Source organism: Pseudochaenichthys georgianus, chromosome 22, assembly GCF_902827115.2.
Source record: "Pseudochaenichthys georgianus chromosome 22, fPseGeo1.2, whole genome shotgun sequence".
Lineage (NCBI taxonomy): Eukaryota > Metazoa > Chordata > Actinopteri > Perciformes > Channichthyidae > Pseudochaenichthys > Pseudochaenichthys georgianus.
The window spans coordinates 16,705,603-16,724,350 of record NC_047524.1 but is presented as its reverse complement, the minus strand read 5'-3'; the positions used below and the strand labels follow the sequence as shown (position 1 = coordinate 16,724,350).

The 18,748-nt window shown below is 41.3% G+C and overlaps 1 protein-coding gene across 7 annotated transcripts in view; it reads right to left on the bottom strand.

Moving 5' to 3' along the window:
* esrrb (estrogen-related receptor beta) overlaps nt 1-16,055 on the bottom strand; it is a 45,165-nt gene extending 29,110 nt beyond the window's left edge. For 2 of the 7 annotated variants that reach the window (XM_034112156.1, XM_034112157.1), the window contains exons 1-2: nt 12,483-12,881; nt 8,831-8,899 (exon numbers count right to left, since the gene is read on the bottom strand). In XM_034112156.1, the coding sequence (XP_033968047.1) occupies nt 8,831-8,899; nt 12,483-12,532 (119 nt within the window). In that variant the 5' untranslated portion in view covers nt 12,533-12,881. Of the gene's footprint in view, nt 1-8,830; nt 8,900-11,722; nt 11,810-12,482; nt 12,882-13,991; nt 14,257-15,875 lie in introns of those variants that run through there. The other 5 variants (XM_034112160.1, XM_034112159.1, XM_034112161.1 and 2 more) reach the window with 5 other exon arrangements.
* Between the last annotated feature and the right edge of the window lie 2,693 nt (nt 16,056-18,748).

Here is an 18,748-nt window from a genome sequence, read left to right as displayed (position 1 = left end):
CAGTATTTCCAATGTTCTTCACTGTATGTTGTAAACTGGAGAACCAAATGGGGGATTCTAAGTGCTTCATTAGCCAAACAAAACGGCAGCTGAAAAAGTGCTGCAGCGTAAAACTACAGTCTTTACATCCGCACACAGTGGCACACATGCCCACACAACACAAACACACAGAAAGGAAAGTGAAAGAGGGACACAGGGAGGATGAAAAAGAGGGAGAGATGGAGCACTCAAATAACTTCACACACACACACACACACACACACACACACACACACACACACACACACACACACACACACACACACACACACACACACACACACACACACACACACACACACACACACACACACACACACACACACACACACACACACACACACACACACACACACACACACACACACACACACACACACACACACACACAGTGTGGGGCATCTCCATAGTTTAGAGAGCACAGTGGACCTTGGCTTGTCTCCTTGAGTCAGCAGTCAACCAAAAGGAAACATGATGGCAAGATATTGACTTTTTCACTGTCTACCTAATAACTGTATTTTGGAGTACACGCAATATGATGCTGTAACGTGTGCAGGCTAAAGTGCAGCCTTTTGGCTGTGGCCACAAAATGCACGCTGAAGCCTTCCTTGCCCATATAAATCTATTTCAGTCTCGCTCTATAACCTTTAACTTGAAATTGCACTGGGAGAACAATGGGGGAACAAACTTAGCCGGAACATGTTCAACTCGTCTTTCCCTCCGCAAATGGAGTGAACTGAAGGGGTGGACCGGTGGAGGAGATGGATAACTCAATGTATTGGGGATGCTGTGTAGACATAGTGACCTCTTAGGGTCAAGGCGAGGTCACACACTTACATACACACACACCCCTTTGCATTAGGAACCACGGAAGGGGTGAGAGGTCACCTGCACTTGCCTGCATTAACAAAATTGAGCCTTGCATGGCTTATGCAAATTCAGACACAGGGGTTCCTAGTGAGTGGCAGATAGACAGCCCGAAGTTGTGCCTTGGCACATTAGTACCATTAGCATATTGCCAACTAATGGCAATGTTTACATATTTGACATGTCAGTTTACCATCAGCACGGGGTGAGGAGAGGGGGGGGCTCTATCAGCCTGATTGGACGATAGCTGTCTGTCTCAGAGTGCTTCAGAGGAAACAGGAAACGAGAAGGCCTCCGCTGTGTCCCCTATCGGTCCGCCAGACTGCCTCTTGCTCTCTGAGGCTGATTTAATTGTGAGGGTGGGTGACGGAGGGGTTCAGGCCCGGGGGTCAGTGGGTCAACCTTATTTTCTCACCCTGGCTTCCTGGGCCCGTGGAGATGGGGGTCAGTGTGTCAAATTAAATCTCATTCCCAGGTTTTTCTCCCTGCTGTCATGTATATTCATCGGAGCTCCAGGTGCCTACCACTTCTGTAAATTCACAAAAAGGTTAACTGCTAAAATAAATAATAAAAAATGCCCCCTGTTAAAACCGTTGACCTTGTGGAATAAGCCCTTTGCTTGAGTACTCCTGGAATTCTTCTTGCAATATAAAGCCTTAGCTATATAAAACTGATACACAACTACCATTCTGCTGAAGAACACGTGCACAATGCACCTTTTTTCCTTGAACTACTCTTAGTATAAAAAAAAATACATTTAATACTGCTGATGGCATGCGGGGCAGTTATTCAGATTTGCCGTTTAAAAAATTACCCACTTGTACTCTTTAATGTCCTTGCAGGAAGACATTGAAAAAGTGAATCCATTTCATGCCTTTCTAAAATAGAACTTGCCGCTCTTGATAATAAATGCAGATTGCATCCCCATAAATTAATGCACGGCTCTGTGTTCATCTGCTTTATGTTCTCTGTTTCAGATGGATATGTGCACCTGCGCGATAGGGCACCTGCACTTGGCTTATTAAAGGCTATATATTAAAACGCAGGAGCACAAGATGGCTCCATTTAACTTTTATTTCACAAATTCAGAGTAAGCTTAACCCCGGTTCAAAGGCCATCTTCAGGGTGACACTTAGCATAATTGCATAAGTGTCTTAACTGTTTCCCCTCCAGCTCAATGTGGTCATTTATAATAAATGTGCTGGCTAGAATCCCCTTAACTCATTCTGCTATGACACATTATACCACTGCAATGCTTATGTTTTTAACAAGCCTGCATATATTGATTAATGATACTGAGGGAATACTAACCACTTGAACCTGGCGTATTAATCAAATAGTCTAAAATATTTCTATAAATATTCGTAATCTCTAATGGGACAGGACCAATTTAAATCTATAAATACCATTGTATGGAAAAATGAATTATGAGGTTTAAATAGTTTGACAGCAGCAATAGTTGTGATAAATAATGCAATATGTGTGACAGGTGCTAATTAGCTTGTGTGCTACACAGACAGGGCAGACAGGAAAGGGTCTGCTGAACTCACTGAGACTTGATGCTGTAAAATCTATAGTTCTGGCTTCCTTCCTTCCTCAAGGTAAGAGCATTTCAAATTCTGCTGCCTGGCTGCCCAAAGGAGCAGCGCTCGTCTAAAATACAGTATCTCTCCCCCTCTCTTTTTCTCTCTCTGTTCCTCCTCCTTTTGTTCCCTTTGTACTGATCAAAATTCATGCTGAGTAGTGGGTTATGAGCCCGCAAACGCACACTGCGCAGTTTGGTTTTAATCTGATTCCACCTGGCCCTCCTAACAGTATTTCAGATCCCTAATATCATTCCACTGGTGCTGCTGTGACCAGGATTAGCTGGCCTAATGATCTGGCGGCTCATCTCGCACTCTCTGTTCCCCGACTTCCGAGAGGAGAACAGAAGAGCGCTCATTTTCTCACGTCTCGACACTTCCCTCGCCCGAAAGCGACACTCTGAACGTCGGCTGACACTGTCGTAAGAACGCAGAACATTCGGGATCTAATTGAGCCAATTTGTAAGTATTCCTGCTGAGAGCTTCCTGCTCACATATGGAAGACACTGACATCCTCCACTGTTCTCGGGGCGATTCAAGCTCTGTCCCCGTTTCATGTGTAAATCACAAGCACACAGTACGAACCTAGAGGCTCTACTCAAACATTGAATATATTCCTGATGTCCTTTTTCACTCCCAAGGCCACCAGATGCCAAAAACACCATTCCATAACATTTGCTAACCTCATCCCAAAGTGTCACATCCTTGCTACCTGATCAGACTGGGTAAGTGGAGGGGAAGGGGTGTGTGTGGTAGAGGAGGCGGGGGTTGACATGTGCAGGCAGGGTGATGGTGATATCAGATGCCCTGGTAGGGGCAGATCTGTCTGGAGGGCCCTAGGCGATGTGGCCTGATAAGCCACTGGCCCCAGAGTCGGCGCTGGTAGGACAAACTCAATTAGCTCCTGACAGACCCCCTCTCAGCCCGGCTCAGCCTCCCACCACCCCCAGAACCCACTGGCAGCTGCCACGCTGACCTCTCCTCCAGGGGCTACTGCCACCTTTTACCGCTCTAACACACAGCCAGGGATTCATTTCTGAGAGAGCGGACACCACGCTGAAATTCTGCACAGCCTGACTAAAATCACAGAAATGTGCGGAGAGGTGTGAATGCCACCAAGTGTGCTCGGTGTGTGTTCTCGCTGGGCAAAAATGGAAATAGAAAAAAGGGCCTAGGGACGGGTTAGGGCGGCCCTTTGGGAGAAAGGAAGGGAATGGAGATTCAAAAACACACTTAGTTGAAATATTGAGGATGCCTCCCTGTCTGGTTCCAGGTTAAGGACCATCAGGGGAGTCAGGGGCCAAAAGACTCTAGGGGTGTCGGTACCACCATTGCATGGGCCCATGTGCTCATAGGTCTGAGTGTGTTTCTGTTGCAGACAGAATATGAAAAATAGGGAGTGGGGGAGGTGGACTGCTGTGGTTTGGTTGGAGGCTAGCCCGACACTCCACAGGGACACATTCTAATCTACGGGGGAGAGGCCCCTAATTTTGGAGTTTCTCATTCATTAGTCCTGCACTGGCAGGGAGGAGGAGGGAGCGCAGGGGGAGGACCTGAAGGGAGGGGAGGGGCCTCTTTATTAACGGATATGTCAGACACTCTGGAGAAGCTGACAGAGATTTATGATGTGCAGATCTATGGAGGCAAACAAAAGGGAAGTGGAGGAGACGGAAAAACAGGAAAAGAGAAAGTAAGCGATACGTGAGGGGAAGAGGCAGAGATGGAGAGAGAGCGGTGTTTATGGTACCGATGGAGAGCGAGCCCTGGATCAATAGTCCGTAGGCTGGGGGCTCGTGCAGGGTTACCGCTGGGGGGTGGGGGGGACCATGCTGCTCTGTGGCCCGGGCAATTAAGTTTTTCAGTCTCCAGCAGAGGATTATATTTAGCTGCTCCACAGCGATGTCACTGTAGTCTTTATAGAGCTATGAGCTCACTCCACTACGACAACATGAGCCCCATGCTCCAGCGGCACCACAAGATAGCGCTGGCCAAGAAGCAGATCACATCTATTGATTCCCCCCTCTCGCTGCTTCCTGTTCTAAAGATGCTGCTGGCAGGAAAGAGAGGGCCTCTTGTGATACAGGCGCTGCTGTTTGTCTGACGTAAACTGTCTGGGCCGCACTGGGCAGATCTGGTTCTTATAAGGGGCTGAGTTCAGGATGTTGAGAGAAGCAAATGGATAATGACAGAGCTACTGTCAGTGGGGGATGTGAGGGAGTTGTCTGAACTCCCCACTGTGGGGAGCGAAGAGTTAACAGACTTCCATGCGGACCCAGTGGGGAAGCTCCCTGCTGAATTGAACAGCTCATCATACTGTATGTAAAAAAAGAAGTTCATGATAAGTCTAGTCTGCCATGCAGTACATTTGGGATCAAATTTCTAATTCGGCCTTTTCATTAGAAAAGATTAGTTTCCATTACATCCATTAAGTGGCATGGCCATGGTATAATTTAACAACATAAATGTACAATGGCTCGTGATAACTAGAAAAAGTAATTATAGTCCACTACTGGTAAAAATCCCCCTTAAAAACAGCTTCTATAATAACGTTGGGTATATTGAAAGACTCCAAAGCTGGTGTGGGTAGTGACGTCAGACTAAACACACTGATACCAATACCACCATACACTCTTTGTAATACTGAGGCATAGGTAGATCATTCCTTTACAACATGTGTATTAACTGTGAGCTATTCTGTTTTACAGCAGTACAGCTCTTTGTCTTTCATGACTGTGTAAAACTGAATGATGAAATATATTGCTAAAAATCTAAAGTCAAAAATAGAGCTTTTTTATTTTCTTGACATTTAAGTGGAACAGTGTTTCTCCTCTTCAGTGACGGAAATGCTGTGATAAACTGTAAATTGTGGTTTTGCAAGTTATTGTTTTCTCACATAACCTCTTGATGGTACCAACCAAATAGGTTCAGCAGATCCTAATATTACAACTGTATAGTATAATTAATCGATAAAGTCAGAGAAAAAGATGAAGTACAATCAAAATGTAAACACTCTTAAAATAAAAAAGGCATATGGTAATGGTAATATGCTGCTACTAATAATAATAATAACTAAATAATAATAAACAAGTCATACAAATTCAGTTTCAAAAAGCCTTTTAAGGCCAGGTTTTGTTTAACTGCCATAAATGATGTGGAAAGCCAGCCGGTATCACCTCTCACGTACGCTCAGTAGGGTTTCTTATGTCAAATAAAGAGGGGGGATTATAAAATATGAATGATGGAAATTTGAGCAAAAGCTCCAATCGAAGAGACTGGTTCACTTTATCCTAGAGGTAAAGGATATGTCTCATTTGGTTGAATGTTTTTTTGCACTGTGTTTGTGTGCATGTGTCACAAACAGAAATAAATATTATTCTAAAGGGTTAAGGCTATTTAACACAGTCCAGTGTAAATCACAGGTTTAGACACAGTGACTGTGCGTACAGGAGGACGGAGGCATAGAGCCATGCATGAAATTACTTCATTAATCTTCTTCTGATAGGCCGTCCTTGTTTAGGGGGGACCTCTACCTGCTTAAAACAAAGAACCTGACGCCATCATAAATGGTCCTCTTCATAAGAAGAAGAGACAAATACTAACAGACAAACACACATACATACACATGCAAGGCTAAATGAATACTAGAAAATTAGTAGGTTTATCAGGTATGCAGGAAGATTTAAGTCAAATAAAATATGTAAATGTTTGCTCAGATCTTCCCAGTTAAATGTGTGATCCTGTCCATGGTAAAATAACAGCCCAACAGGAATTTAACTTCTCATATTGAAATGGTGGTTTGTAGCACACACTTCCACCAGAGCCACAATGAATTGATGCAGCTTTAAACACTACTGCTGTGAGTGTCTGCCACCGCAGCAGACATAGTCATAGCAATAGCCTCTAGCTTTTTACAGGCTCATCTCTACCAGCTGCCACACATTCCCCATAAATAGTGCTGGTAATAAAAAGACGGGCGGGCCTAACTGATTTATACGGTAAAGTCCACCACCACACCATTCAGGAATAATTAAACTTTGGGGATATTTCCTGAATTAATGCGTCTCCTCTGGGGGGCAATCTAAACATTTCAGCGCTCACCACGTCTGGTGTCAGCGGATGTACTGCGAGGGAGGGGCTCTGCGAGTGGCAGGTTCAACAACCAGCCTCTCAATGCGGCCATTCGATTGCACTTAGCACTGTGGGGGTGGTCTCATAAGGAGGCGTTTTAATGTGAACATGTTTTGTGACCAGCAGGGAAAAAGACACACAGTTGTATAATTCGAGGAAGAATACACACTGAGAGGCGCGCACACACACACACACACACACACACACACACACACACACACACACACACACATTTTTACACGAACAAATGTGTCAGTGATCAGATGAATAATAGTGTTACGATAGTGACGTTGTAAACAAGGGGTTTTACGAGACATGAGACAAACAAATGCAACCTGTAATGAATAACGTTTTGTGGGACGGAGAGGCAGAACCCGGCCTGATAATCAGATTGACCTAAATTAAATACGAAGCATCTCTTTAAAAAGTTAAAAATAATAATAATATAAAGTATGAATGTATTTGTAAATAATTATGAATTATGTTTAGTTCTGAAAACTATCCAATTTATAGAAACAGGATATTATAGAATATTTAAATTTCAGAAAAAAAGGGTCCTTGTTATTTCCTGTAATATAAGCAAATGCGTATTTGACATGGGTCAAAAGAATCAGATACGTCAATAGAATTTCTTGTTCAGCACAGAGAAACTAGGCCTGTAGTGGCTGGCCTTTTTGCACACTGCCCTGTTAATGGCTGGTTATTGGTCCCATCTTCTTCCCTGGGGCAAATCAGGGATGAGTGATAGTAGTACTCTCTGTCTCTGGATGACACACCCATAACATAGCTGCTATAGGTACTGTGCACACTGCTTCAGTCTTTTTTATTTAACGGATGGTGATGCCAAGTCACACAGTTTTTCCTTCAAACGACAGACTGCGTGTTTTAACATAAGCCTGAACGTTAAATCATAGCTTTACATAGAGTGAGAGAAAAAAAGAGGTCGGCCTAAGAGCTGTAATGGGTGCAAGGCTCGCCCCGACCATGAAGAGGAGACTTGGTGAAGCTGTCAGAGAGAATCAGAGCGGCTACCGTGACGGACGGTTTCAATATTGATTTCATAAATAAACAAAGCTAACCATCGATCCTAATGTTATTTTGCATTTCAATTACTGCTCTGAAACATAACCTTCAAACAACTGGCCGTTCAATACCAATAGCCTTCACTGATAAACACCCATATAGTTATGCACCTTACATCACATTTCCTTACCAAGTACGAATTAGTGGACATAGAAAAGCAGAAGCGTTTTAGTCGGCTTTCATATCTAAAACACTACTAATGGTGAATACCGTAGGAAACATGGCAAACACAGAAATCTTCAAATTAGGATTCTCTGTATTTTCAAGTGTATTGCAGAAAAATTGCACTTATTTTTTCTGAACTTCTGCATTCTAGATGTTTTGTGTGTGTAAGTGTTTGCTCCATACTGCATGGTGTAGATGAAGAGGAGCCCTTCAGTGTTGGAGCAACAGGAAGAAGTGCTGACAAACCGTGTCAGTGATAGCACTCTGCTGCCACAAGGGCATGAGAGCCCACGTAGGCAAGCATTATGCTTCTCGACTAATGGACCTAGTTATTTTAAAACAGATTCTCACACTGCGGTGGAGGTGTCCAAGGTTACCATGGATCAGAAATCAGGAGGGACGCGTGCGGTGACGGCTGGTGGTTTTCTGTGCAGGTTAATGTTGTGAAATAGCCAAAGATGCATGGTGGCTAATCACTGAGAGGTGTAAAGGCCAAATATCAGATGGGGTCTCAGAGGACAGCATGTTAGAATAACATTAACTGAAAAAAACAATTTGATACTTTCTGTAGTCTTCCTTTTATGTGTACACTGAAAAAGTGTACTCCCTGTAGCGGATTTTGGCCGCTACACTCCCGATATGACCAATTTGACAGATTTGTATGCATGGTATTGAAAACAAATTATCATATCTTAGAACAGAATAAGTTTGGATGCATGCTCTTTCTATAATTTTCCTCAATTACCTACATACTAGATCACCCAAAAATAAGACACATCTACTACAAATAATTTAAAAGACAGTGAAAGCACTAAGAAGTATGAAGCTACAGAACAGTGAACATCCAGAGGGTCAATATACTCTGCATCCCCATTTGGCCTGGAGAGGGACAACATGCTCCACCCTCCCCCCACTCAGCCTGAGCTGAGTGACATATTTACAGTGAAAGTAATGATACTAGATACCAGAAATGAGAGGGCTCCAGCGTGGCCAGTGGACTCAGGAATCTCTCTAATGAATTGGACAACAAAGCCCTGTTGGTACAAGGAAGAAGTATTTAGAATGGGGTGACAAACGGAATTTTTAAAACATTACTTTAAACAGGCACACATCCCCACAACCCCTAAAAGTACTGGGAGAGGAGGAGGAGGGTGGGAGAGGGACAGGTGGGTTGGTTGGTCAGCTGCAGCTACAGAGGCCACGGCTCCTGGCTCATAGCGCGGTGGCCATTCTCGGCCAGGAGCCTCTTCTGGTAATGTATTCTGAAACCAAATTACCGTAAGCTGATCCCATCTGGATAGTGTCTGTGCACGGCTGCTTTGGTTACCCACCACTGCCTCTAGCCTGCGATAGCATCTCCATGAAGACAGCAACAATCTGATTAACCCAATAACAATGAAACACTTGGTCAAAGAGCAAAGAGCTTTTAACTTAAGATACACTAATGCAATTCCCTCGCCTTGTTTTCCGAAACCTAATAAGAATCAAGCAGACGGACTGCTGGAGATGTTTGCAGGCTCTAATGCAGCAAGCTGGGAATTAAGTCAAATAAATTGAAATCTAATTCATCATTGTGTGCCAACTTGTTTTTGCTTTCTCTAAAAAATACATTAAAAAGCTCTTATTTCATGAAAGGAAATTCGATAGCCTAGTTGGTTTTTTAGCAGTGGCAATGCCCTTAAGGAAAGCCAGGGTGTTGATGGAACATTTAGAAGCAGAGCGGAGTCACATCTCAATTCACTGCCGCTCAGACCGCGTGTGTGTGATTTCTAGCGAGCACAGAGAAACTCAAACTGACAATCCTCAGCATTGGCTGATTTCTGAGTGGCGCGAACTGCCACTGCAATACAACATCAACAATAAGCCTGTCAGACTCTAACAGTAAATGACTCATCTCTCTGCAGGGGCCATGACATATGTTGACTCAAGCTAATGTACATAACAGGGGGAGTGTGTACCAGCAGCAATGTAAGAATACCATTTTGAGGTAATTACATATTATAGAGTATTTAACTTTTAGTAAAATATGTGAATCTAAAAACAATATATCTCCAGTGTGCTGAATAGCGTGTCACTCTCTTCTGAAGGCTAAACTCTGTTTCCATGTTATTCCCAGGCAGTGCCCTCGGGTCAATCTATAGAGTATACTACAGTGATTCCACAACAGTGCCGTGCTAATTACATGGAGCACATACGTCCCACTAATCCTCTCACCCAAGCATCACGGACACACAGCCCACAGTGAGGGGTGCAAATACCGCTGCACAATTAGCAGAGAGACACACACTGCTGGAACAAAATGACCAGCAACACTCAGGCCAACGCTGGGGAGAGCCCACAAATAACTAACTGTTGGTGGGGAAAATGTTGATTTACTCTCATCATTTCTTCAGAAGTCACTGTGACAGATTTTTAAGCTGAGGAGTTACAAGGGATAATAAATGGCATCCCCATTTTACCACCAACAATTTCCAAACACGTCTTCACTAAAGTTATTTATACATCAAACACCTGTTCGCTACTCAGCTTTGCTCGGTTCACTGTTCATTTGAATGTATCCATTAATCAAATGTTTTAACATGGCACACAGAAATGCAACTCCTTTCTTCTGCAGTGTCATTGAATATTAATCAGTACTTTCTTTTATTAAATACACAATATCTAAATCAATAACCCTCCTACTACATGTTTTATGTTTTTAGGAAGAAAACAAATTAAATGTAAAGATTAATTGCACGTGCTAGCGTGTTCAAATGAAGGGACTTATTGTTTTACTTTTGATAAATTGACTATAACAATTAAGAGTCAATTGAAACACATTTCTTAATTGTGTCTGATAAACCTAAAAAAGAGATAAGGTCAATTAAAGTCACTGATACTAAAAACATTCTAAACTAATTATTTCCAAAATGATTGAATACTTTTTTTGATGTATTAAGGTTTAGTTTTGATATGGTTTCTCCTTGTTGCAATGAATATGATCCAAATGTGTTGGGAAGTGCATTTGTAGAAATAATATTTGCAAATGAAAACCTCCTCAGATTTCAGAATCATCATTTATTGAAAATATAAAAATATTGTATTGTGGGGTGTTGTGAAGACCTGCTTTCAAATATTAATATTAGTTTTGCTTTCCAATTTAGGAAATACATGCAGGGAAAGCTACAATACAAATATAAATACACTTCAATATTTGATACAAATCTGTTACTGCTGGTGTCATTTTTAAAAGGTGTAGCAATACGTTGAAATAATTAGTTTTAGAGGAAAAACCAAGGCAATTATTTAATGTATGTTTAAGATAATCTTTTTGAAATAACTACTTGACTTAAAGTCCAAAAAACACCAGTGAACAAATAGGTCAAGTGAAGCAATGTGTCTTTTTACTTTACATTTACACATTATGTTCAGTATTTTCATTGCTTTAACATATCATTTAAAAAGACTAAACTCCTCAATCATGATATCAATAAATCATGTTCAGTACATTGAAAGATCAGTTACAAAATACTGAATTTAAGAATGTAAGCTGAAATGTTTAGGACAACTGACAAGAAACCGAATGAAATGTAAATTGTCTCAATATGCTCAGTTAAAAGGAAACTGTGAATTAAACGTCTTTAAACATCTGGTCTTCCACAATACCCCACTTTTGCACATATGCTACTTCATCAATAATATCTATCAAACATTGTATATCATATAATAACGATAGATTACATTATCTATTAATCTTAACAAATCTCAACACACACCTAATGCCTGAATTTGGTTGAGACATTAACAGGGATATGTTGAAGTTATTTCATTAAATTCCATGACATTTTTTGAAATTGACAAATAAATATGTTCCCTACCTTGAGATTGACTTTGTTTAAAATGTAAGCTATGGATGGATTTGCAAAGTTAAGAGTGTGAAGGAGCTGTCCCAGCAGGAGCAGTCCACACGCAGCGCGCCTCGTGCCGCTGGCTGGGACACGCTGAGGTTAAAGGGTCCTTTCATTTCTTTCTCTGGCAACAAATATTAAACTGTGTAATTTATCCTCGCCGATTCCACGGCTTCACGTTAATCGCATGTCCTTAAAATATTACTCCCCCTGGACGGCCCGATGCAGGAACAAAGCCATCAGCAAACAACCTCCTAACCCAACCGGACAGGTACCCCAAATTCTTTAAGAAGAAAACACACACTTTGCTGAAGGGCACGCTAAATCAATCAGCGATGCTCGGGGTGACATTTATAAAGACTGACATACATGATGTGCTCACACAATAAATCTACACACTCGCACACACACACACTGCGCACCTGCCCTGTTGCTCTACACTGTCAAGTCCTACATGATTTAGGAGCCCTTAAAACAATGAACAAGAGAAAGTGAATTTTTAAGAGTGTGAGTAGAAATGAAAGGGAATACAGCAAGAAGAAGGAATTCAGGAACAACTAAATCACTGCTAAAGAAAGGAAAAAGTTCAGGGCTGAAACTGGTGGGGTTTAGGAAACAAAACTAGAGCAGGCACTGTTACAAATGAGAAGTTAAAAAAGACAGAAAATAAATAAAAACTGCATTACAACAAAGAGGTTAAAAGTGAAGGAAGGAAAGAAGGTGCACCTACTGGTTATGATAGCTGAGAGGGTCGGGAAGGCAAAGTTCTGAAATGTCCATCAGTCCAGTTTTAGCATTCCAGGAATGAGAGGAAGAGGAAAGAGAAAACAATTGAGACCCGCTTCTTCCCCAAATGATGGCACAGCACCCTCAGAGACAACGCTGCAGAAAAGCCCCCTCCAGCACGCTCCCCCCAGCCTGCACAGGTATGTTGGAGCGGCGTGTGTGTGGAGTGAGTGCGTGATTATGTGTTGTAGAGAGTGTGTCTGAGTGTATGTAAGTGAAAGTGTGTGTGTGTGTCAGAAAGAGAGAGAGCGTGTGCAGGGGGAGGGACAGATAGACGGAGAGGTAAAGGGGGGTGAGACAGAGAGAGAAGCGCAGGCAGCAGCGGGATGAGCGCTAAGATGGAGAGAGCATGAGAGCGCGAGCGAGGGGAATGACTCTTTGCCTGCTCGGGATAGGGCTCTTTAAGACTCAAGGGCTTGATGAATATGGAACAGCTGCTGTTGGCTGGCTCCGAGGGGCAGGACTTAAAGCGACAGAGGGGCCGGCGGAGCACTGGGGAGGAGGGATCCAAACGCTCACTCACACACACTCTGCTCGGATACAACACACACATAGACAACCGATCACACAACAGAGACGCAAAGTAAACATGCAACGTTTTTATCTGAATTTAGTAAACAATTCTGGATGTCCTACTGTATACTCACATTGAAATATGAATGGAGATATTCAATGGAAGTCTGGGTCAGTGCATGCAGCAAGCATTTGTGGAATATCTAATAGAAAAAGCTTTCTTTCTGTACTCGTACAATTTCAACAATTATTGTATTTTATAGTAAAGCATCTCCATTTTTTTGTAATTCATATTTGATGAATTTGAAATGAAAAGCATTTTTTCTCACTGTCCATATTTCTTTATACAGTATGCCATCAATTATATATAATTATAATATTCATTACGATGAGATCACACAAAGGCAAAAAGAAAGCCAAAGCACAATGACTTCACTCACTTCAGCTATGATGTCTCAACTTAATTAAAAAAATAGTTTTCGTGTATTTTGTAAGATTTTAAAAGTAGGCTGTACTGTTATACAACACATAATAAAGTCAAAGCTGACAGCAGCCTAAACCACAGCATAGAAGCTCCAGCAGTGGAGTGCATCTGCACTTCACTTTCATAAAGCAATAGCTTTCAACCCACTAAGGACAGTAAATGTATTTATTGAGCTGTGTCGCTAGCTCCATTTGCGAGTGTTACATGTGAGGTACCATTGTGAAACCTTTCACCGCCTGTGAGAGATGATCTCAAGCCATAACTCATATTCTGGAAGCCCATCAACTTCTAACGCAGCGGAAAATCCAGCTCTGTCTTCTCTAACCCCAGCTTTAGGAGCGCCTGTGTTTCACTGTTGATCAAGCTCCGTAAGAATGCAGAGAATGCAGATACCATTTCACAGTCGGTGAGGGTCTCCATGTTACTGTATCCCCACTTTATAAGAGCAGAGCTTACCATGGCGTCTTTTTGGGAGAAATGAGCAGTCCGGCAATGGCTGACACTTGGATGAGTCGAGCAGAAAAGAAGCAGCACTTCTCAAGAACTCACGAGGTGTCTGACAACAGTCCTCAGCTACCTCAGAGTGAGTGAGGAGGAGTCGAGATCTACCAGCAGATTCATGCGAAAAGGTGCGTTAGGTCGCTCTGCTGCGTTGTCTCTCCTGAACAGGACCGGTGTAACCCATGGAGAGGAATCCAGTTCCATTCATCGGCTCACGTTTCTATAATCAATGCAAAAATAACACGCAATCCCTATTGATCATCACAGGCCTATTGATGTGCAGCAAGAGTGCCTCCATAGTGGCACAGATCACACAGCATCTGCTCTCTTTTTGTAACAAAAACAAATGACTAAATAAATGAAAACCCAATTAAGATTGATTACCAAATCAAACACCTGTCAGTTTCTTAAAGAGGAATACAATCACCATCAAACTGTTCTTCAATAAGACAATGTGCTTATAATGAAAAGAACAAAATGAAAATAACTGTTCTCCTTACAAAGCACAAACAAGATACACAATGATCAACTAAAACTAGCATTTTCATTTGAAAAGTTGTGGCATTCTAATCCATCTCTTTTGGATTGTAAAAACTATTTGTATATATTGTATGCCACCAAAACTGTCATAACATCCTTGATTTTGAGTCAAATCACGAGAACACAACATCATTCTAGTAGAGCAAATAGCTGATCCTGCAACATTTTAAATTGAGAGACTTAGTAACTACTCAAAAGAGGTGGTCCTTTCTTATGACTGACAGCAACATTATCCTGGCATCTATCCTGCGTTTGTCTTTCAAGTTGATAAAAGCCTTCACTTGATAAATCATATTTCTGCATATTTTCCTCTGGCCTCCCAAGCCTTTCCACTGACTTTTGTCACGCAGTGTGAGCTATGAAAGCCCTGCTGCTGCTATCGTTGCCTCTTATCAGCTGTTATGAAAAAAAAGTCATGGCATGTGACAGTTGATTTGACAAGAAGGGATCTGATACACATAAAGAATAGAGCTGCGCAAACACTCCATCCCACATGGCATGACAAAGTTAGTGCAGTACGACAACCAGGAGCAGAGTTAATAATCTAGATATTTATTTGTTTAGTTTAAATGATTTTGACTTTCATTTTTTGTAATCATTTTTATAAAATCTGAGATATCTGCATGTATTCACTGTTTAGCTCATGCTTGCTTGTGTATATATGTTGTATTACATGTTGATATAAGGTGCAATAGATAAACAGTAAATTAACTTTGTCAGATTTACTGGACAATAGGTAACATTAGAAAATAAAGTAACTAAGCAGTCTTGCCAGCTAATGTAATTTGATAAAGTCACAAATTAATGACTTTATTTCGTTTTTTATACAGAAGTAAGTCATTAAAGTCTGTGGATATTAACTCGTTTCTGCTGTGAGACAGGGCATAATACTACATAATATAAATTAGCATGTATACAAATAAATTTGCAAAAACTAGTATATAAATCTGCATTGATAATGGTTTGCATTTAACACTGTACCTCCGAATTTCAGCTAGGCCTCGCAAAGTCTCCATATGTAACCTTTTCATGCATAGAGTAATGGTAAAATCAATAACGTAACTCTGTCACCATTCCCAGAGGAAAAGGTACAGTGTGCGGACTACACACGTTTCAATTAGAGCTAACCCGCGTGCACACTAATGTAATTTAGCTACAGGTGCGTCGATGCTAACATTTAAAATGCATACACATGTTTACTTTCTTTTAATTAAAAAACTACTCGGAACTGGGAAAAAACAAAACGCTGTGGTGCGAATGTGAAACAGGAAAATAAACGTTGATGAATGTATAGTGTACCTTACTCGGACAAGTCATGTTGTCACCTCCCCGGCTGAGCACTGCGCACCGTGGCTCCAGGTTGTGGTTGTGCTGGTGGTTGTCTCTGCGTGTCTGAGCGCTCCGTGTAACTGTCACACACCGCAGCTTCACTATCAACCCCTCCTCCGGCGCGCACCCTGTGGCTAAACAAACACCTTCACCGGCTGCAGCCCCGGGGTGAGCGGGGTCAAATGTGATTCAGAGAACAAGGAAATGTAACCGTTCCGCCTGATTGTCTCGTGACTTCAACTCCCACTTTTTGTACTATTGTAGAAGTTAAAAAAACACCGCAGAATTTTGATAATATTGACCGTTTTAATTGTATTTCACCGTTTCGTGAATTCCTTTGCACCCAGCAGGTAAGGGAAAGTCATTTTAGTCACTTGGCATAGTTCCCAAACAGCTAATTCAAGTTTTGAATTATGTCAAATGTGTATATTTCGCCTCTCTAGTACTCATAACCCCTGTGGTGGGCTGGATACATTTTCACCTGAGCAAAAGTCAGATGACAGCAAACACCACAGCAGTCGTTTTTTTCGTTCCTATTGATGAATAAATAAGAGGATAATAGCAGTGTCTGTTGCAGGGATCACAGCTGTATCACATATCCCAGGTATTCACAAACTCTTCTATGGGGGGTGGATATAAATATGTATGTTTTTCAGTGTAGTTTGGTATGAAAATGTGTTGTAGGTTCAAACTGTGAAGGCCACAATTTGAAAGAACAATGAATGCATACATTATAGTAAATGTAAGCTAATTACCACTAGCCCACATAGTACCCCATGACTGCATCTGGTCCTCGAGTCCTATTTTTTGGTTCCCACCCATCGTCAGTATTATATCAAAACTCAATATATACCAGAAACATCAATATGTAAAACATATTTAAAATACATTTTACAATTCAGTATATCTAACTGTACAACCTCTGTATCGTTTTGATTTGAATTGTGATTTTTTATTTCTCTATGAAATGATTGATATCGGTTTTTTTTTATATTTCCCTGTCTCATGAAAGGTTTTTCCTCCACACGTTTTACATTGTTCATCACTGCCTGACTGCCTCAGCTGTGGAGCAGAGCATGAAGCCAGCTGACAGCACTAACCAACTCTATCATCTCCACTAGAGGGAGGGCTATCTCACAACAAGGCCACCATGGAGCTGCAGCAGAGGTACCCTTTATTTATTTATTTATTTTCCCAGGGTGATAGTGTAATTCATAAACTGAATGACAGTCAGGATAGTGCCAACAACCAGGCGCACAATGGAGACTCGACTGCATTTACTTCTGAGCACAAAAACCTATCCGTTACAAACGTGTAATTATTGTCCTTAATAGATTAATTCATGCTGAAAGATAGAAATGGGTTCCAGGCTATTGATGTAATCATTTCGCTGAGGAAATTAAGTGACATTAAAAGAATGATATTGTCACCGTGAAAGTATCATTGATTCTTTTCGAATGCAATTAACTGTATTTGAAAATGGGACCTGCACATTGAGCTGTGCAAGGAGCACTGAGGATCACTTCATTTGTGAGAGATATAAAGACCAAATTATCCCATCAAAGAGAAAATCTATAAATGTAATGGCACAGCGCTTCAGCACTAAGGAATGACAACAGCGGTCCTGTTCAGTTCCCTCTGTTAGGCATATTAACTACCAGTGAGCGGCTCTCAACCACCCATAGACAGATCATCCAGACTGTGAAGCAGAATATCGCTTAATTTATGAATTCATGTGTGGTTTTATTTTTTTAATAGCCAACATAAACAGTCAAAATTTAAAGTAGGAGCCACAAGATAGATGGCTGTAATATGTATTGTCATTGAGATATCGCCAGGATCTATCATTCCTAATAAAAAGAAGATTGATTTTATGAAGTCGTACAATATTTTATTCAGTTTATATAACAAAGGTTTTTATAATGGTTAATGTGAAACTGTTTAAATTATTGATTCGCCTTTTAATCCAACATTTAATTTTGTTGGCTTTCTTTGCTTTGTATCATTCCAAACTGGATAACTTTTGGTTAGGACGTTAATTTGTGGTTTTGGAAGACATTGTGACAACAGTATTGTCTGACATGTTATAGGCTTAACAATATGTTGATTAACCATGAATATAAGTGGCAGATTAATTAAAAAAAAACATTCTTAGTTATACTTTATCAATGCTGGTTTATGTACAGAAGAGCTGGTCCTTTCTGCCTTTGCAATATTATCCACAAATGTGATTTCATGGGGTTTTCTTATGGTTTTCTGAATGTCGGCTTCGAAAGAATTATGATCATGGCGAACATTACTGTTGCCTATGATAAGGGCACATTTCTCCTGCCTTCTCTTGCACTTTAATGTGCAATTGGAATGGCACGTTTAAATAAGGAAGAATGAAAGCTTTAAACGATTCACATTTGTGTTCTTCTAGGCTTTAGAATCTCAGCACTTGCATAGTTGTGTACATGCACCCTACATCTTTGTAATACAATTTCTGCGCGTGTGGTTTTGTTGACTACCCATAGTTCTGCGGTGAGTTTTTATGGATTCCAACAAAAGCACGCTTGTGCGGCGGTTACTGGTCCACACAGCTCCTTAACTCAATTACAGTGTTGGTAATCCAGTGAAAAGAAATTCAGCCAAGAGGCAGAAAGGCAGGCTGGGAGAGAAAAACATGAAACATATCAGACCCAACTACTTATATGATGTCCAAGCATCAGATGAATCAGGCATCAATCTCCAGCCATGGTCAAAACGGCTGCATAATTCAAACCCAAACATTTTTATCTGCGCGATTCAAACCAAATCAGAGAGTCCAAAGCCTCTTTCCCTCCACCTGCTGTCGGCCACCC